General features: G+C 49.4%; 1 protein-coding gene across 1 annotated transcript in view; it reads right to left on the reverse strand.

Moving 5' to 3' along the window:
* The window catches only part of UBAC2 (UBA domain containing 2), a 154,987-nt gene that overhangs the window by 22,515 nt on the left and 110,739 nt on the right, over window positions 1–21,733 (reverse strand). Inside the window, exon 7 of the mRNA XM_012926824.3 lies at window positions 19,178–19,423. Coding sequence (XP_012782278.2) covers window positions 19,178–19,423 — 246 coding nt within the window. The remainder of the gene's footprint in view (window positions 1–19,177; window positions 19,424–21,733) is intronic.

The following is a 21,733-nucleotide window of genomic DNA, read 5'->3' on the forward strand; positions in this document are numbered from 1 at the left end:
TGGCATTAAGCCTATTCCCAACTTCCGGATAGTGAAAATTCAAAAATGTTGGTATGTGTGTGTTTTGGTGGGACTGGATTTAGGCTCCAAAGCAGGTTGGGCACTTGGAAAACATGGAATAAAGGTGGGTTCTTTACCAGGCCACAGGACTTACTCCTCAGGGGGTCACTACAGTTGGGCACTCTCAGCACCAGACGGGCAAGCATGCAAAGAAACACAAGTGAGTGTAGAAGTCAGAAGCAAACACGGACAGAGGACACATTGCTAATCAGAAGGCAGAGGGCAGGCAGGTCCTGCAACAAGCAGGACTGGACCAGTGTGGCAGACATGGAGAAAGATAAAGCAAGCCCCTCTCCACAGACACAAACAAACTCCATTTATGAAACATTCAAATGGAAAGCGAAACTGTTCACATTTTCATTATTTAAAATTTATTTGAAAGTCAGAAAGGGACACACACACACACACAAAGAGAAGGAAAAATAAAGAGCCGTTACATCTGCTGGTTCATCCCCAAATGCTTACAACAGCAGCCTGGGTTAAAGCCAGGAGCCTGGGGCTTACGGTGGGTTTCCCATGTGGACAGCAGAGACCTAAGTCCTTGAGCCACTGCTGTAACTTGCTGTCTCCCAGGATGCAAATGAGCAGGGACTGAGAGGGGAGCTGGGATTCTGATATGAGATGCGGGTGAACTGAGTGCAGTCTTAACTGTCCCCCAAATGTTCAAGCCTAGTTACAATTTTGTGAGAAATGAGGATGGAAAAGGGTTTCTAAAAAACACAGAGCATAAAGTACTATTAAAAGATGGCTAAAAAACCACAATATTACCAGTAAGATAAAACTCAATTATTGATTTTTTTTAAAGACAAACTCCAGATTACGAGACTAGGCATACAATATACCAACGACAAAGAATAGTATTCAGAACACAAACAGTGGCTTAATAAGCCAAAGGGAAAAAATAAAGGACTGATGAGTAAAGCTGAGTATCTGAGAGGAGAGCTGACGGCAGAGGCAGCCCTGGGCTGACAACCACGTGGGCTTCAGCCTCACTTGCCAGGGAATGGAGGGAAGACAGCATGAAATGGCAGGATCCAAGTGACAGCTCTGAGCACGGGGATGAGGAGAAGGAACTGAGAGAGCTCCAAGCTCCTGAGGAGGTGACTAGCCGGCCCCAGGCTGGTGGAGAGCTGTGTGTCCAGGCGCTGTAAGACGGTCCCAGTCCCCGCCCCAGCAGCTGTCAGGGCCCCAGAGGCCACAGCTGAGAGTATTTTGTGAAGCACTGATCACCACAGCAAGAAAACAGAGAAAATTCAACTGTTCCCAAGTCATCTGCTGCATAAGCGACCATTACACATAGGAGCAGCTAGAAAAAAAAATTCAACAGTGCTGTAAATGAACAGCTTGAATGAACAGGGAAAGCTCAAATGTGTATCTATATTACCAACTCAATGAATCTGAAATGTATGCACCACAATAGGCTATGCTTTAAATTTTTTTTCATATGGCTGTAAAATGGTGGTATTTTGCCTTCTACCCTGCATCACCCTGTTCCACCCCTGGCCAGAGGGCATTTGGTAATGCCTGGAGACATTTTCGTTTCTTGGTGGAAAAAGGGCATGAGGATAAGAAGGTGGTGTGCATTTGGCATCTTCTGGGCAGCAGCCAGGGTATGCTGCAAGACAAGCTAGAATACGTAGGCTTGCCCCTAAGCAACACATACCCTGGGCCAACAAGTTAGCAGGGTCAAAGCTGGGAAAGCAGACAGAAGTCAGGCCTTAAGAAGATGCAAGGAAAACACGCTGTGGACTAGGCATGCATGTCCACGGTTTCTTTACACTAAAATAAACTTCTCAATTTCATTTTCCTGTGAACTTCTGGAAGTACTGTTATGTATATTAAAGACACAAAACCAGGCTGTGGCATTACATATATAACACACCAGCTACAGGACTGTGGGAAGGGCCAGAGGCCTTTAGTAGCACCTGTAACATTTCATTTCTTAAATGAGAGTTAAGATGAGACAAAACAAAACCAAACTTCAGTGGCCTGATAGTACAAAAGTGCTTAAAAAGCAGAAACTGCACAGAGGTTCCGGGTTCTAGGATGTTTTGACACGAAGCTGCTCTCTACATGGGCTAAATATGAGCCTCTACAAACAGGAAATGTTTCCTCCAGCTTGGCTTCTTCAAAAGCAATAACCACATATTTTACAAAGGAAGAGGAAGCAGCTTGCACATTGGACAGATGTTTTATGAAGTATCTGCCATTAGCAGGCAAGGAGGTTTTCAAATGAAATCAAGATCCTTGGGAAAATAAACCAAGGATAAAGCCTGCATGGGAGGAGTAGAGGAAATTTCTAACAGTTTATGGCACAGAAGTTACAGGAAATGGAAATTCATGCTTGTCAGCAGGCATTGGAAGTTTTTCCTGGGCACCTGCAGCTCCCCGGGGAAGGCAGAGCAAGGCATGTGACCCCACCATTGCTCATGGGAGTTCACCACTTCCTCACGGGAAAGGGACACTTGCAGACGTGTTATGTTAAAACAAGGCAGGGCGGTACATAAAAAATAAGGGGGAAGCTGTGAGGTATAAACTGGAAGAACTAGAAAACATCAGATTGGGCACTAAGAAACTATGGTCAAAGCACGGAGGCAAAATTTCAAAGTAACGGGGCTTGAGCTGCATTTTAAAGGACAAGAATAATCTCAGCAATGGGGAAGGACACAAGGCATTTTTGTCAAGGCATCCAAAGGCTGACTTCCAGGTGGGTTTAGATGAACTTCAAGTAGCAAAACAATGGAAAGTAGGAGGACAGTCAGGTGGAGGATGCTGGAGCTGGCATTGTGCCTGTAGCACTGGCATCCCCATATGGGCACAGAGTTTGAGTGCTGGATGCTCCACTTTTGATTCAGCTCCCTGAAAATGCGCTGGGAAAGCCGTGGAAGACGGATGAAGTGCTGGGTCCCCTGCACTCACACAGGGTGTCCAGAAGAAGCTCCTGGCTTCCTGGCTTTGGAACAGCCAAATTCTAGCCGTTATGGCCATTAGCAGAGTGAACCTGCAGATGGAGATCGCTCTAACTCTGCCTTTCAAATAAATAAATAATATATTTTATGAAAAATAAAGGTGTAGGTTGCTGAATGACAAAGAGCAGTGAGAGATAGGGTGCACAGTTTTAACTCCCAGCTTTGCTCCTTGCTGGAGGACCCTAAGGAATTTTTTAATAACCTCACTGAACCACTGAACCCAAGTTTTTGCATCTGTAAAATGGGAATAACAACTGTGCTCGGTGGAGGGGGGGATTACTGTAAAAACCAAATGAGCAAAGACATACAGGTAAAACAAAACAGAGCTTGAATACTTGCAGATCAACTCCTGTCATAGTCATTGCTAATATCTGAGCTGACATTTAGAGTTACTTCTTTTTTTAAAAGATTTATTTATTTTTATTGAAAGGTGGATAAAGACAGAGGAAGATCTTCTATCCGATGGTTCACTCCCCAAGTGACCACAACAGCTGGAGCTGAACCAATCCAAAGCCAGGAGCCAGGAGCTCTTCCGGGTCTCCCACGCAGGTGGCAGGGTCCCAAAGCTTTGGGTCATCCTCAACTGCTTTCCCAGGCAGGCCACAAGCAGAGAGCTGGATGGGATGTGGGCCCGCCGGGACTATAACCGGTGCCCATATGGAATCCTGGCGTGCAAGGCAAGGACTTTAACCACTATGCTATCGCGCCTGGCCCTAGAGTGACTTCTCATCTTCCTAGCTAAACTAGCTGGTACTTGGAGGGCTGTGGCAGATGGGAGGTCTGCATGCACCCCCCCGGGCGGTCACCCTGGCTCTGTACTCCACACAGCACATGCTGCCTCAGCAGCCAAGCAGGTACTCTGTAAAACAGCCATCTGGAGGCGCAGGTGACACGATTGTGACACTTAGAAAGTCCCAACTTCCCAAAGCACCCATGTTTATTTAGAAAAGGCTATCTGTTGGGGAAAACGCATCCTTTAGGTCTAAGTCTCTGGGGGCTCGGAGAGCCTTCGTTACTCTGCCAGATCTGGCCCCTGTGCACTGCTGTCCATGGTTGCCTGCGGAACACTGTGCAGGGATGACCCCAGGGAACCTGGGAGGTGAGCAGCCAAGAGCGACAAGATTGTGATGGCTGAGCTGCTTGGGGGAGACATGCAACCTAGGGATGGATTTACGCTGCTGCAGAATAAGGCCTCCCTCTGTGACCTCAAGGCTCATCCAGAGATGGCAGATCTGCATGACAGCCACAGCTCTTATACCTGGCACAAAGAGCCCTTCCCTATGGACTCTGGCAGTGCAGTCTGTCCAGAACCAGGCAGGTAGTGGAGGTTGGCAGGCCCTGTCCAGCCCACACATGGAGGGAGTGGGCTGGCTGACCACAGGCACGGTACCCCGGGATGATGTGCATTCAGGGGCAGAGAAGACGGGCTGTTGTGTAGCTGCGCCAGAAAGTGCAATCATCCGAGTCCTGGGTGTTGACCAGTGCAGTTTGCAATTCTTTCAGCGAGGATGATACAAATGAGCCTGCCTCCTGGGGGTGCTCGTTCTGGCACTCTGCCTGTGAGATCATTTCTGTTTCTCTTCCAGGCTACCAAGTATACCTCTGTGGGGTCCTGTGGGTTGTCCTTAGCCCTCTTTGGTTTGGGCTCTGGCAGCACTATACCAAGTAACACTCCTTAATTCTTTCTGTCTGTCTGGGCCTGGCCATGCCTTCCCAGTACCCTTAGGGTCTCCTTTCTCTACCTGTGTCCTTCAAACCCTTGCATCCTTTCAGGTCCTGTGTGAAGAGTGTTCTCTTCTCCTCCAGTGTTCTGCGTCCAGATGCCCACCAGTTGGTGGGCTCTAGTTGCTACGTCCGCAGTGAAGGCTCCAACCCCTCGTCTGTGTCCACACCAGTTATGGGTCTGAGAGCCTAGAACTGAACATCTCAAGTAAAATGTCCCAGACACATCTCAAACAGACAGCTCCCCGGGAACTCATCTCTGGTCCTGGGTCTGTCCTGTGTCCTCAAGTCTGAGAGGGACACCATACCTACCCACCACAGGAGCCAGGCCACAAGTTTGTTAATGACAACTTCTCCCTATCTTTTGAACCCACCGCTCCTGTCCATTGGTCCTCCCATGCCTGCTGGCTGCTGTCCACTGGCCCTCCCATGCCTTGCTGGCTGCTGTCCACCAGCCCTCCCATGTTCTGCTGGCTGCTGTCCACCGGCCCTCCCATGCCCTGCTGGCTGCTGTCCACCGGCCCTCCCATGCCCTGCTGGCTGCTGTCCACCGGCCCTCCCATGCCCTGTTGGCTGCTGCCCACCGGCCCTCCCATGCCCTGCTGGCTGCTGTCCACCGGCCCTCCCATGCTCTGCTGGCTGCTGCCCACTGGCCCTCCCATGCTCTGCTGGCTGCTGCCCACTGGCCCTCCCATGCCCTGCTAGCTGCTGTCCACTGGCCCTCTCATGCCTTGCTGTATACACAATCCAGGGCAGAGTTGCAGGACCAGACCCATCATGTTTCTTCTCCATTTAAACAACTTTCAAGAGCTTTCCACTGTCTCTTAAAAATACATAAAATAATTTATCATCACATTAAGAATCACAAACCTAGTACCTTCTAATATATTTATGTTAAAAAAATCCCACACATTTCTCCAAACAGAAAAGAATAACAGTAGCACTGCTTTCTGTTCTTGCATATCTCTTTGATGCATAACGTAACAGAAGATAGCTGGATTGTAGTGTCTGCTTCTGGTTTTTTGAAGTATATAAAGGAAACCCAGGAGATAAACAGAAAAAAATAAAAAGGGGGGTGGGGGAGAAGGACTGGCATTGTGGTGCATTGGGTTGAGCTGCTGCCTGTCACACAGGCACCCCTAATGAGCACCAGTTTAAGTCCACCTCTGATCCAGATGCCTCCCTGCTAAAATGTCTGGGAAAGCAGCAGAAGACGCCCAAGTGCTCGGGCCTGGTATCCACGGGGGAGACCTGAACGGAGATCCAGGTTTTTGGCTTTGGCTCAGCCAGGCTCAGCCCAGGCCGCTGTGGCCATTTGTGCAGTGAACCAGCAGTTGGAAGATCTCTCCCTCTCTATAACTATGCCTTTCAAACAAGCGGTGCCCAGCAAGCACCTCTTCACACCCCATCAGCAGCCCTTCTTAGATGCTACCACATAACCCCAGTGCTCTTAGGATACAATGGAAACATCTGACTTTGGCTTTCTGGCCTCTTGTTTGTCATTTCATGTCTGTGTGGGTCTCCGTGTCTATGTGGATCTCCATGTCTGCCTTCACAATTCTCTCCGGGAGCCTGCCTCTATGGTTAGCTGCTCATCTCCGGTACTCTCATGGCTTAGCGAAGCTTCTCAGGGACCCCTGTGCCTTGCATGTGGCTGGCCTTAGGGCCAACACTTCCATCTTGCCCTATGTGTAGGTCCAGACTCATGCAGTGACAGGCACACAGTACCCAGGCAGTCAGGGGACAAATACACAGTAGAGCAGATTGCTGAGGGAGTTTCTATTGGGGTTATCTTAGCAAAGCCCTGGTGTTCACTGCAGCGTGGAGAAGTGAGTGGTTAGTTCAGGAGGTTAACCAAGCACCTGGCTGGTGCATTCTTCAAAGACAGGGTGCCATCTCCTGCTAAACCAAGATCCAGTGGATACAAACAAGAGTGAGCGGGACAGTGAAGTGCAAAATACATGCTCACAGAAGCCTATGCGTAAATCTCTGTCCTGCTTCCAGCACTTCATACAAGGTGTGGTTGAAGAGTGAATTTGACCTTCCGTTTTGTGCTGTCCTGACACCAGGCAAAGGTGGCTGGGTCAGAAAAGTGACTTGGCCATGCTGAGTCAACAGAACAAGCGCACTAGAAACCAAATGGGAGGCCCTAAGGAGAAAAGTGTCACTAAGGTGGGAGGGACAGCTGTTGATACTGAGTTCTAACAGTGAGTGCTACCAGTGGGCAGCAAAGACAACACCAGCATCAGCAAAAACTTCCTCACAAAACCGGAAAAAATAACCAGAAAGAAAAACCGAGTAAAGCCTGCTACCAACACTACATACACGAACTAGCACACTCTTCACACTTGGGTGAGGACTGAGGACTGCTGGGCCTGTTCTGTGGCTCAGTAATGGCCTAAAATGCTGGGCCTTAGAACAGCTCAGGAGACTGCCAGCCAAGTGCCGTGGAGCTGGTCCTCAGCCTTCTGTCCCTCGGCCAACTGCACTCTCAGCAGGTCCTGTGGAAAACAGCAACCTGCGTACTGGATGATTAAGTGAGCAAAACCCAGGCTCCCTTGGCAGCCCTTGTTTTCCCTTTTTCTTCGTGGTTTGTCCTGTTGAGCAGCCTGAAGGGCAAAGACTCTTTTCAGCAAACCAGCCAGGACAGCAGGACACTTCCTTCGGCTCAGCTTTTTGCCTTCTGGCTTGGGAGACGGAGGCTTCCGCCTATACTTGCCCTGTCTTTCCTTCTGCCTCTGGTTGCCTGAGCGCTGCAGGCCACAGACTTCGTCCATTTCATCCCTGCATTGGCAGGGCCAAGGTCCTGGAGGGTATTTTAGGTGGACACACAGGCACCAGGACAGCACACAGCACCTGGGACTGGACTGAGTGTGTGAGCAAAGGCACACATATCAGGAGTTGTCTGTTCTCATTACTGTCTGTTAGGACATGGAGAGTATTTTACTTGTAGGTTGTTTAGTTTCAACAAAGCATGGCACCTGGCACAGTGGGGACTCTGGGAACAAGGCAACAGGACTCAGCCCGGCTTCACCATTGTGGCACGGTTGCAGCTCCCTGCTTTAGGCTCACCCTCTTCCACCCCCCACCTCTCCGCAAGTGGCTGTGGGCGGGGCTGTAGCTGTAGTGATGTGTCCGCACTGTGGGCAGGCCTGACTAACAGATCACTCCCCTCTGGTGGTGACTCTTCCCTCTAGGGACAATTAGGACAATTGGGACATCCTATCCTTTTGGTTTGGTTTGGATTTGGGAGAGAACACTAATGGGAATATTTGACCTCCTCAGTGCAGAGGTGGTGGTGGTGCAGGGCAGAGATACAGCAAGGTGCCCAGGCACCAGGAGACAACTTCTACTCCCTGTTCTGGGGCTTCTACCACCATACCTGGCATGCAATACAGAACAGGACTTTGCTGAGGACTCCTGGAGATGTGGCCATGGTTGTGTGTCACGGGAGATGGACCACCCATTTCAGAAGGAATCTCCTCTGCTTCCCCCTTCATTCCTGTCTGCCAAATACTTGGTCATCGTCTTACTTCTTAACATGAACTCTACTCAAAAATGGTTAAATGGATGTCAAAGGTGCAATCAGTTCTGTACTTGCTACCAGTAAATGTTTTGATGGAGGAGGTGAAACTCGTTATTCAGAGTGAGATCGGGGATTACTCATGATTTCCCCTCTTTTTAGATTTCCTCCCTAGAGTCCTGTCAGCCTCCTGCCCCTCTTCAGCAACCCCTTCAGTGTCCATCCTTGCCCTTCAGCCAGCACTGATACCCAGTCGTGCACGGAAGCTTGGGACGTAGCTCTTCCCTGGGATGGCCAACCTGCTGGCTCTCCGGGACTGCTGATCTTCCCTCTGAAGAGGGTCTGCCACCACTGCTGCAAGTCCCTGTTGTCCCTCTCTAAGCCTATGACATGGCTCCCTGAGGGATAAGACTGCCACACTCATTTTCCCACCTGATCTGTACACCAGTGCAAGTCAAGGTCCTCTCCCGATATCAAAGCCTCAACGACCTGTTTGGAAGGTCAGCCCAGACCTGGTCCATACTAAACTGTTTCTCACTTTCCCCTGTCACACTGCCCTGCAGATTATACTGCTTCCCACGGAGCCCCTTGTCCTTCTCCCACCTGTATCTGTACAGGGCACAGTACTGATGCCTGTCTGTGCCTGGCTTCTTTCTCAACAGGCCAAACCTACTCCCTTCTCCCCTCGACGGGACAGGGCACAGAACAGAGTGCGGGGTCTTTATGTGTCAAAAGGGAAGCTGGGACTGGACAATTCTTAAGCCACCAAGAAGTGCCTCTTCCTCAGCATTCCACAGACACACATCCCAGAGGGCATGCAGCTCTCACCTGCCATATGATTGCCACTGACTGCCCGAACTGCTGTCACAGGGGCCTGGGCAGACAGTATCCTCGGCCATTCAAGGTCACACTCTCCTGTCCTGCTCACCAGGGTTGGTCATGGATCTCCGACACGATATGGGTGCCTTGAGCAACCACTCCTTCTCAGAGTCCAGTAATGGACAGGGTGTGCCTGGGGAAGTGCAGCTGGAGAAGGGACATGGAGCGCAGGGGCCTCTCCACTGCCAAGCATGTGTTCTCAGCTTTGGAGTGACTGCACGCCCCAGGAACAGGGGCAACTTGTAGGACTCTCAATAGCCTCAACAGCAGGACCCTAACAAGTCTTGGGCGGCTAATCTGCGCTCATCTCAGCAAGGAGCTTTGACTCACAGCTCTGGCAATTCATGGCCTCCATCTGCTTTCTTCACAAACTACCTCTGATACTGCTGAGGCTCTAAGCCCCAGGGACGCAGGGGGACAGGGGGACTTCCATGAATCCAAGGTTGCTTGAAGTGATCAGAAGGCGTTTTCCAGGAAGGCATATGGGCATTGTAGTGGCCTGTTCTGCTTCATGAATACTTCCTGCTTTTGAAGGTGTTGGGGGCAGGCTTCTTATCAGGGGAGAAAGAAATTTGTAAAAATGACTATGAGGCATATTTTATATTCTGTTGCCCTACAATAAACTCAGGTATGGTTTAAAAGTGATCAGTGCACAGCAAAAGGAAAACTCGGGACAAGCATTGTTTATGATGTTCAAGTTTCCAAAATTCCAAGCCTATCACCCTCACTTGTTTGTTTCCTTACATTCTGTGAGACTGAGCCATGCCCTTTTTTCTCATGAAGGCACCAAGGCAGAATGGAAAACAGAAATGATTTTCTCGAGGTCACCTAATGAGTCAGGCCTGGGAAAGGATCAGAATGTAGACTGATCCTATCTTCTCGTTCTGAACTTGGTCAGAGGGGTCAGGATGAGCAACGATAAGAGCAGCAGAACAGAACAGCAGCCCCTGCAAGGAGCAGACTCAGGCTCCGGCTCCGCCCCAGCCTCACTTGGAAACAGAGCTTTGCACCTAATTTTCATTTCATTTGCAGATTTTTATCAACTCTGCAGTAATAACTTATTCCACATTTGGTCCCCTGTGTTCACAGCTCATGAAAGAAGAAAGTCGTAAAAGGAACTGGTACACACTGATTAGATTGCTCGGGTGACAACAAAGTACAGCCACCTGACAAGGATGGTTTTCAAACCAAACTATCAAAAAGTGAAAGAGCACAGCTGAAAAGGAAAAGTGCTGAGAAGTGTACCACATACCTGGTGGCTGTCTCTCTGGTGGCCCTGGTTAAACGAGGCCTGGCACTCAAGCGGAGGGTTCCCCTTTCACTCCCCTTCAGGGGTGTAGGGGAGGCCCAGGAGGGCACTGCCTTACATACCAGGCACTGTGAAGCAGAGGGTCATGCCAATGGGGCACTAGTGAGGACAGAGTGTGATGGCTACTTACTCAGAAAGCCAGCTGAGCTGGTAGGCAATGAGAAACTGTGCAGTGGTATGGCATGGAATAGAGTTAACTGGGCAGATCCTGGCACCTATAATACATTGAGGGAATAAGCATGCCTGCTACAGGCATACTTTGGAAGGGGTGCCATGTGGGAGAGGTCGGTCTGGAAGCCTGCTTAGAGCTGGTTCCCCTTTACAGAAATATCCAGGACAGGCAGAGAGAGAGGGCAAGACAGTGGCTGCCTTGGTCTGGCCTGTGAGAGGACTGGGTGTCAGGGGGACTGGTAATGGGGATAGAGCTTCTTTCTAGGGTGATGCAAACGTCCCAAAATGAACTGGCAAAACTGGTACAGAAAAACGACTGACTTATCCGCTCCAAAGTGGGTGGATTATAGGGCAAGTGAGTTCTACCTCAAGAGAGGTCTTACAAATTACACAGAAGATCTGGGGACATGTTGAATAAGTGAGGAGTATTTCATCACATTAAAAATCCCTGACGAAGGATTCTCTCATAGCATGGAAGGCTGAGATGACTCACTGTTGTGCTGTGTGATGGGGCCCGCGACAACTGTTGCTGGGGGTGGACAAAGAAAGAAGCTGTTTTCACAGCCACAGAGCCTTACTAAGGGAGGGTGAGAGTACCACTGGCTCCACGTCAAGCACACACTGAAAACACTCGGCAGCTAGTGTGAATTGTGGCATCAACACACCTTCCCTGCAGGTGGAATGCACTGCTCATTAACTACCAAAAACACTGCACAGCCTTACACAGTGGGAAACAGACACCAAACACCCTCTGTCTGGTTGGCCTCTTTCCTGCAGGAGTCCTTCAGAGTGGACTTCATCTGAAACCGGCTTCTAAAATAAATGGGAGTTTCACAGAAATGTCTTATGGAACATGTGAAGTTCAGTTCATGTTGTGCTGTTTAGAGGTATTATCATTATCAGCCAACAGAGATCGGTGGCTCACACAAATAAAACAGATGACTAAAACTCAGAGTGGATTCAGATTTCCTGATGAAGAGCTACTCTCAGTGCTCCTGGTCACAGAATCCTCTAGAACAGGGCTGGCACACAAACCTTGTAAAGGACTAAGTGTAAACAGCTTGGTTTCAAAGATCAAGAGGCAGCGATTCAGAGTATCATGCAAGCACTTAGCCTATCATTTCAAAATGCGAGAACCAGGGCAAGTATTTGGCATAGTATGTAGGTCACCTAAGAGGCCACATCCCCTTTCAGATGATCTGGGTTCGAATCCTGGCTATGCCCCACAACATGCTGCCATTCCAGATAGATGCTAGCTGCAAGCCCCAGGTTGTCACCTGTGCCATGACCAATGGACTACAGTTAGTGTTGCCACAGCCCCTTCCTTACTTCAGTTCATGTGCAGTGATAGCTCAAGAACTGAGGGAAACCCTTCCCTTGGTAGGGTTTGTGGAAGATAGGTAGGTTGTAGAAGACACTACAAAGGGCAGAAAAACAGCCAGTCAGCCAGCCAGCCAGAAGAGCTGCAAGCAGCACAGTCAGGGGTTTCCACACCATCTCTGTGCGCCCCTGCCAAGGCCCTTCCACCCGTTCAATTACCTGAAGCTCCTCTGCCCTGTTCCCAGGCACACACAACTGGTTAAATCGGTAGGCACGGGTGGTCAACTCAGTCCTCAGTCCCCTCCCACCAGGGAGGTTGGGAATGGGGCTAATGTTCCAAGCCTCCAATCCCATGGCTGGATCCCTGGGCAACTGAGCTCCAATCTGAGGTTACCCAGCAGAACACTGTAAGGAACCCCAGGTTTCGGGGGTTGTACACCAGGAACCAGAGCTGACTGAATGCATACTTCTTCCCAAGTTACGGTGTCACTGCTGATCTGAGCAGCAGCAAATGGACTCCATTTTGGGAGGCCTTGGAAATCCTACCTGCACTATGCTCCGGGCACCATCAGACAGCCCAGGGACGTGCCCTGAACCTTCTGTACCTCTGACATCATCACACACTTTTTAGTCATCATTCACAGTCTGGTCAAAGTGGTTGTTCATGGGCCAGATCTCACTCCCTGCCTTGTTAGCAGGTCTCGCTGACCTACCACCGGTTGCAGGATGGGGGAAAAGTCAGTTTTAGGTTGCTGTAATACCACCCTGGCCTGTCTTCTGCTCTCTGCCCAACCTCCTCTTACAGCTCTTGCTCTTAGATGGCAAGATCTTTGGTAAAGGCAACTGGCTCTGCCCCCGCAGCTGCAATTGGGTCCTACACCTGGACCAGGGCCACATCTAAGCTCTCCCTGAGCTTTGCTGGGCTCCAGGAGCCTGTCAAGGAGGACTGGCTCCACCCACCATCAGGCCACAGGGCTGCGTAGCCCCAGCTGACACTTCTTGCTGCCTTCCTACCTGCCTCTCAAGAAAGCTAGCGCAAGGTTTTATTTACTCTCTCAGGGTGCCACCCACATCAGAGTGAAAAGAAGAACAAGAAATAAAATGCATATGCTGTCTGTACTTCAAGAGCTCTCGGGTGACTGGATGTGCGTAAGATGCAAACCCGTGAGAAGTTACGAAACAGCCCTGGCAGTGAGAATGTAACCCATAGCTGCAAGTGGCAAAGCCACACTGTGATGCCACGCAGCATGAAGCTGACACCTGCTAGGGATGGGGTAGAGAAGGAGGCAGAGCGCATGAGGATAGGTTCAGTGTGGGGCTGACATGCTGATCCCCGGGAGCCACACAAGAATGGAGCAACCGTCAGTATGGAGAGTTGAGAAAATGTCACAGCCACAGCCGACAGCGATGTGATGCTGGGAACCCAGCTGTCCTGGCAACATGCCTGACAGTTTCTGGACAGCAGTGACATGTGGGAGAAAGCAAAGTACACGTGGCAATAGAGGAGGTTGTGAACACCAGCAATCTGACTTACTGGCCTATAGGGCCCATGGCTCAGGAGCAATGAGGCCTGCACAGCCAGGGTACGTGGGGTCTCTCTCTGGGTGTGGGCAGTGTGAGGCTGCTGGACAGCAGGGGAGAAGTGTTGGTAGGGCTGTTGGGGTCTCTGGGAGTGGGCAGTGTGAGGCTGCTGGACAGCAGGGGAGAAGCACTGGCAGCAGCAGCAGAGGTCTTACTTTCCTGAGGCAGGATGAATATCTTGGCCCAAGGCAGGTGTGCCTAACACAGGGGTCTCCCAGGATGAAGCCATTGGCCCTTCTGTGCCTATAGCACTTCTCAACCGAGCCTCCCATCCCACCTCTCCCCACTCCTTCCCAAAGGGAATTCCTGCAGGCTCCAGCAGGGTTTCCCCACCACTGCTGTTGCTGGTTGGCCTAGGGACCAAGGGTGACAATGGAGGCAGGGGCAGCAGTATCTCAGTCTGAAGCTGTTCAATCCCCCTCTTTCGGAAACCGACCATTCTCCGGCTTGCTTGTCGTGGAGCATTCCTGGGTGTCTCCTCATTTGCTGTGGTTTCTCCTCTATTTCCTCTTCAGCCTGCTAAGCCTGGGTCTTGGGAGGCCTTTAAAGGTGCTCCCAGAGGAGAGTATGGGTCTCACCAGTCCTGACCATGCATCTGTCTCCAGCTGGCCTGAGCTTGTGAAGCATTTCGGGGAACAGTTGCTGCACACAGTTGTTCCTTCATTACCCAGCTTCCGCCTGTGTTCTCACTGCATTCAGGCACCCTTTACCGACCACACACACCAAGAGGAAAATCTTTGCCAGGCTAAGACCCATGGGTCAGACAGGGAGGACAGTGGACAGCAGGAGTTGGGGTGCTGAATACCAGCACATCCTGGACCCCCATGGGGAGGCTGCCCAGAGGAGTTGTCTGCCAGGGAAAGCCAAGAGTGAACAGGAGGCAGGCACATGAGAAAAGTGTGGGTGAAGGGTGTGGGGTGGAGAAGTTGGTACAGGGGAAATTTATTTTAGGCAGAGATAGGGACAAATGTGAAGGCAAGAAAGTGTGAAATGAACAACACAAACGGCCCCGTGGAGTGTGCCTGAGGGCCTGCCCAGGGCTGTAGAACAGCAGCCAGCTCAAGGGCATGCGGGCCTTCTGTTGGCTTGGGGGAACCGGGCAAACACTGTGGCACAAGGAAAGGCAACAAATAAGTGTTTTCCCGTGCTCATGCTGGAGGAAGCTAACTGGGGGTCAGCGGCAATGAGGACAGCAGGGCACATGACGTGGTGCTTTTCCTTAAGGCAGGGAGTGAGGAAGAGAGGCACATTTAGCACAGCAACAGGCCATTTTGCGTGCCTGTGGAGCATTCCGGAGGAGTGTCCTGCAGGCAGCGGCTTATTTCGGTCTGGAGCCGGGGAAAGGGCAGGTCCAGCTCTCAGTGGGCAGCTTTGGCACAGCGGCAAGGACCCCTGACTGGAGTGACCTTCTGAGGGGCCAGAAGGGGAAGCTCTGCAGATGAGCACAGAAGCCTGGGGGATAACATGTTTAGGGTATGCAGAGGATGAGACCAACACTAGCCTCGCCAAGGTGCTCTCTGCTGGCCGAGGGTCCTCCACAAAGTTCATGGCAAAGAGAATAAAAAGATGTTTATTTTGGTGCAAAAATAATTTCAAAATTCATGCAAATGTAAGGTCTTCAAACAAATCATAAAAATGCATGTTTTGAAAATAACTCAGCATAGATTTCAAAAACTTTTTCATACCCAAATAAACTTTACTCACAAATCTTTCGAAATGCTCTTTGGTTTGGCCCCTCTTCTATGGTCTCTCCCTTCTCACATGCATCTTACCTATGGAACCCCAAAAAGTTTTTGGGAGGCAAGCGCCCTGCCTTGTGACTGAGTGCTCAGCTGCTCCCTACAGACATCAGGACCCAACTCCCGTCTCCAGCTGTAGTGTGCACCTCCCTTCTTTCTGCAAATCCTGCTCTTGCAGGACGGGGTGTCCCTGCTCCCAGCCATGCCCTGCCTGATGTCAGGCCACACCGCGGCTTTCCTTCTGGGTTTCCTATTGCCCCCGGGGACTGCAGTGACTGTGTTACTGTCCTGGACACGTGCATCACAAGCTGCTGCCTGATTTTCAGAATGCTGACGACAAAGTCACCCAGGAGAACAACCTAAGATTCCTTTCTCTTGTGCCTGTGTCAGGCCCCGAGTCCTGCCTGAGCTTTTCCAGGAGTGTGATTGCGTGGAGTCTCCAGGGAGCACAGGTGGTGGTGATAGTGACAGCCAGGCAGCTGCCCAATGGCAACGCAAGAGGACAGATATGGGCAAAAGAAATCTCAAGGAACAAGTACCAGTAAGACTTTAGTGCTGCCTGGGACACTTGAAACGAGAGACTGCAGAGAGGCCATTTTTAATGTACAATAGTTAGTAATTGAGTGACTCTGTGACCTAACAAACTTAAGTTTATCAGGACCATCTGAAAGCCAACAGTTCTTAAACAAATCATAGATGTATTTTAACTGCAGCAACAGTTTTATAGCCTATAATAAGTGACCCACAGGCATTAAAACAAGCAAGAAGATATTTCTGAAATGTAGAGAAGATGATGGAAGCAGAAATTGTAAGTTTGGTTTAAACAGATTATTTGACAAAACCTCAAGCTTGGCCCCAAGTTTCCCATCAGACAAAGTGAAAAATGGGAAAAGCGACCCCTGTGGAGCTCTCAGTGATGGAGGCAACAGGCACGGGGCACAGGCATGGTGCTCTGGAGCTCCCTGCGGTAGCAGCATGTCCTGGCAAGACTCAAACATTATAAAGAACAACCTTGAGTGTCAGGCCCACTCTGGGAATAACTGAGATGACACATGCACAGTGTCTGGTATGGGACTGGCACAATGTATGGTGGGACAGGACCCAAAGGATGCCATGAAAAGGACACGTGGTTATTCAAAGCTGCCCTCTGCTATTATACTCCATCCAGTACAACTGGATCAGGTACAGCTTCCACGCATGTTTATGCACACAGCATAAACATGCTGTGTTGAAGAGAAGAATTCTCTGTGTAGTTATCCTGTGCACCAGCCAAAGGACTGAACCCAACCCAGTGAGGGAGTTCAGGAGGCTTGGGTGCTCAAGTGTCCAGGATCCTAAGACATTTTAAGGACAAACACTCTGGCAAGAGCCCGGGGGTGGTGTCCTACCTAGCACTTTAGATCTGTGATTGTACCAAACTCATAGCTTGCATGTGGTGGGTGGAGCCACACCAAGGCAGTGATTTCCCTGATGCCTATGGGTCTTCCATTCACGAAGCATGGGCTGTGCAACTTACAGATCCTCTGTTGCTCAAAACGTGAAGAGCATGGAAAGATGCCATGGGGTTCAAAGCAGGCCTTTGAGGGGGCAGGGAACACAAGTGGGCCCTCAGGTCCTGGGCAGGAGGGCAAACTGAGAAGCTCTTACTTGCCCCAAACTGCTGCTGGACCACTAAGTGCTAGTATACATGACACACACATGGAACACATGGTCAGCAGAGGACACACCTGTCAGCAGGCTGGAAAGCCACCAGCAGATGACAGTAGAGGACTGGCCAGCTGTAGAGGCTGACATGCCTCCCTGGATCACACTCACAGTCCCTGCAACCAAGGGACAGGGAGCCTGGCTCTCAGAAGGGGGGCATAAGAAACAAGGGAAAAGGGACTGTGGTTGCACTCTGGAGTAACCTCGAAAGATGGTAATGATGCAAATCTTCCCATTAGGCATGGCTGGACAGTACACCTGGTCACACACTTTGTGAGGAAGGCAAGTGGCCTGTGATGATAACACACGTGGACTCCAGGGATGAGGGGGGTGGGCACGGGACTGGATGGCCTGAGGAAGAGGCAGGTAGAGGCAGCTCAAGGAGCAGGCAGGAAGTGTGATGGCTTTGCTTTGCAGTGACACCTGCCACACACGCCATCACAGCAAAGGCACTTAACAGCAGGCAGAAAGCATTTCCTTGACAGGAACTCTGCCACGAGTCAACCCACTACTGGCAGTGGAACAAAGTTGCCCTGGTGGGAGTGGTGGAGGCTACGCAGGGCTCTACTCACGCAGCCCAATCGAGTACCTGCCACCGAGGAACACCCAACATGCCACCGACCAAGACTGCTGAGCCCTCTAGGAGAACAGCCATTTGGTGTTGTGTCAGCCATCCTGGGTCCTCTTAGCTTGGGGAGGCCTGACTCATGCCTCCCTTGGGTCAGAGGCTGAAGTACTAACTCTTGATATGTGACTGTCCCAGTAAGAAGGCAAGGGTCCCTAGTGGTCCGAGTCCATTGGACTGAAGGAGGTATGAGGGCCTCAGAAAGTATCTTCATGGCCGTCCCCCTTCCTCCTCACCTCACCTCCACCTCACCTCATATCTGACGCAAGGCATGGAGGCCAGCACTTCTTCCTCCTAAGGCAGGTCACAGGAACAAAGACTCCTTGTCCCCACAGTGAGAAACTCTAGCCAAGACATTTTCGCTCCTCCATGGAGAGTGCTCCTTCTAGAGGGGCCCTGCTCTGTTCCCAGCAGGAAGGCAGGTGCAGAGGCTGCCTTACTGGGTTTCCCTTGCAGCCTACCACAGGGATCACATCCTTTGCTCCTTTCACTCCCTTCCTCCCCCAAATTCCAGCATCAACCTCTCCTCCTGCTGAGCACAGGGCTCCCAGACTGCACCACTATTCACCTTGGGCCAGGTTTGCTCTCAGAGAGTCTGCCTGGCTCCTGGACCTCAACTCTCACTTCTAGAGTCCACTCCGTCATCAATAATCCCAGCTCCAACTTCCCCAGGACAGACACACCATGGATCTTTTACAGTATGTCCCAGTCATTTCAAATTCAGATACCGGTTTAGGGAATGGCTTTGTTTCTCTTTCGCCTGTAGACTCAATGCCTCTGATAGCCCTCCTCCCACCCCAGGCATCAACTCTGGGACCTGTGTCTCCAACAGCACCCCAGGGACTAGGGACACAGCTGCGCCTCTCCAGACTACTGAGAGCTCTGTGGACCCACCTGCTACATCTGCGCTAGCAGGAGATAGGCAGATGGCAAAAGGCAGGTGAAGAAGATGGAGGCAGGGAAGGAAGCCCAGGGTGCGGGGTCACAGAAATGTCCATGGAAGATCAACTGAGGCTTTAGCCTGAGTGCTGTAACCCTGTTCTGCTGTCTCCCTGGTTCATGTGGACATTGCAGTGTTGGCAAACAGAAGTACAGCGTGCTCTGATCACTGAGGCCAAAGACAAGGACACATAGCAGTGATTGCATTTATTCATCAGTTGTTCCCTTAAAAACCTTCATATTCTCATTTCAGATGAGGAAAAGTTTTTGTATTTGTTCTTTATCCACAGCACATAAGGAACATTTTTTCACAGGAAGACACTGTGGCTTTTAGAAGATTGAGAAAACAGATAAATGCCCTGTTTCGTTAACTAGGTTGGTGTTTCTCTAAGAAATAATGCTTATCTACTGTAAGTAGAATTAGAATGTCCAGTTGGGCCACAGTTGCAGCTGTACTTTGCTCTGTTCACCTCAGGAAAACTAAAACTAACCACTACGAGAGCGCAGTCTCCTGTGTGGAAGTAGAGTCCCTGTGAGGCTGCAGGCGTTCAAGGAGCTTCGATCACACCGGGACAGAGGAGAAGCTCCCTGAGCCCACTGGGGACATGAGCCATGGCGACCATCAGGACTGCCTACCTGCTGCTGCCGCTGTCGCCTCACTTGAGCAAACTGGGAGAGCATCAGCTGCTGGTCCAGCAGCTCCATCCTCTGCTGTCTCTGGATGTCCACGGTGGCACCCATCCCAACCCTGGCTTCACCGGTGGGTTCTGAAGATGAGAAGACAGGCTCAAGTGTCCAAGAAAAAAACTTGGCCATCCAGCTGGGGACACAGAGCACCTGATGAACTTGGAACATTTTGCTATCATAGCACATTCCAGAAATCTAGAAGAAGAAAAAAGTACAGCTGAATTTTCTAAATGGAAGACAATTTTGGAGAACATATTTAACCGCAAAATGATCTGGATACCATTTTTTTCTTAGCTTTAGCATTGTCAGGCAAAAACTACAGAACACAGGGCACACAAATGAATGGACAGCTTTCTCCTCTCAGTGAAACAAAGTGGTTTCCAATAAACCAGGATACAGCAAAATCTTAGCGCATAGCAACATTTAAAGTACTGACAAAATACTAAGAAAAAAGTCTTTACCATAACAATCTTCCACTTTACTCTCTGTGGTTACCCACATCGGCAGAAGGCCAGCAAGGAGAGAGGGTGCAGCCACAGGACTCTGACGGCCAGCTACTTAATATATTTATCAGAAAACAAAAACAACCAAAACTTCTGCCTTCTATTTATATATTTTTCTATTTATTATTATTATTATTATTATCATTTTATGATACAGCTCCACAGGTCCTGGGATTTCCCTTACCCTCTTCCCAAATCCCTTGCCTCACACTGAATTTCCCTATATTACCGCAATAGTATAGTTCTTCATAAACAGTCATAATAAGTCCATCTTTGCAGCTATGAACAATGGCACACAGTCCAACATCCTATTGTTAAGATATATTGAACAGTTTCATTGAGAGTCCATCTTTTTCTGGAAGTAGAGATGCATACTGCATTGTATCCTCACATCTGGATATGATAGTCTCCATTATACAGTTACTGTACATCCCCTTAAATGAAAAGCCACAATAAAAAGTCAGCAACAGGAAGAAAAATAGAAATTAAAAGCACCATGAAGTTAAATAACATGCTACTGAATGATTAATGTGTTGCTGAAGAAATGAAAATCACGAACCTTCTTGAAGAAAATGATGCTACTCTATGGCCTTAGAGTCAGTAAAGAATTTAATGAAAAAAAAAACTGTTTTGTATCAACGAGATACAGTTTCTGCTGATCTTTGTTGGTGAGGTGTGTTGGATGCTATTATTTTTCTCTGTCAAGAGAACGTCTTTATAATTTGTACGGCAGGTCTGGAAGAAGCATATTCTTTGAGCTTTTCTTCACTGTGGAAGAATTTTATTTCATCTCAAAGACAAAGGAAAGCTTTGCTGGGTATGTTATGCTGGGCTGACAACTTATTTTCCTTTTAGAATCTGGAATATTTCACTCCATTCTCTTATTGCCTGTAGAATTTTCTGCCACAGGTCAGCTCTGAATCTGATTCCTCTATATGTCAACTGATGTTTTTTCACGTGCACATTTAAGGATCTTTTCCTTATGTTCAATTGGAGAAGAGCTTAATTATCATGTGTCGTGGTGAAGATTGCTTTGGTCAAGCCTGTTGGGAGTTCTGTGCCCCTCCTGGATATTGTTTCCCAATCCTTTTTTCAGATTATGAAATTTTCCTTTATTATTTCATTCAATACATTTTTAACCCTAGCTTCTCTTTTTGTGCCTTCTGGAACTCCCATAACTCCTTACATTTTTTTTTTTTTATTTTTGGGCCTGGCACAGTAGCCTAGCAGCTAAAGTCCTAGCCTTACATGCACTGGGATATCTCATACAGGCGCCAGTTCTAATTCCTGTGGCCCCACTTCCCATCCAGCTCCCTGCTTGTGGCCTGGGAAAGCAGTCAAAGATGGCTCAAAGTTGTGGGACCCTGAACCCGTGTGGGAGTCCTGGAAGAAGCTCCTGGCTTTGGATTGGCTTAGCTCTGGTCGCTGTGGTCACTTGGGGAGTGAACCATTGGATAGAAGATCTTCCTCTCTGTCTCTCCTCCTCTCTGTATATCTGACTGCAATAAAAAAAAAAATCTTAAAAAACAAGACAAAACAAAGCAAAAAGAAGTGAAGTTGGCTATCAGCAAGACTTGGCGAGGCCAAGGAGAACCTGCGGGCAGTCCCGGGGAAGGTAAGTGGATCAACCCCCAGAGACAGCACGGGGCAACTGCTGGTGAAGGCGAGTGTGCTTTAATTCTATATGCTTCCAGCAGACACACAGGCTCAAGTGTGGACTAGTCATACAACAGACTCGAGCCCTTCAAATAAACATGAGGGCACCCTCAAACATTCATGGGAAGCATGTATTTTGAAAAAAAACCAAAAAACAAAAAACAAACCTATGAATGAATTAAAATTTTTTATGCCAAAATTTCTTTCTTCCTTTCTTTAGTCTCTTTAGTTTCCAAACAGCAAGGCAGAGGCCCAGAGAATTTGTTGAGTCATTGCTATTTCTCCTAACAAGGTTCTGTGTACCGGGGAGTTCACAGGAACTTCACGGCACCACGGAGGGGCCATT

Source organism: Ochotona princeps, chromosome 12 (genome assembly GCF_030435755.1).
Source record: "Ochotona princeps isolate mOchPri1 chromosome 12, mOchPri1.hap1, whole genome shotgun sequence".
NCBI lineage: Eukaryota > Metazoa > Chordata > Mammalia > Lagomorpha > Ochotonidae > Ochotona > Ochotona princeps.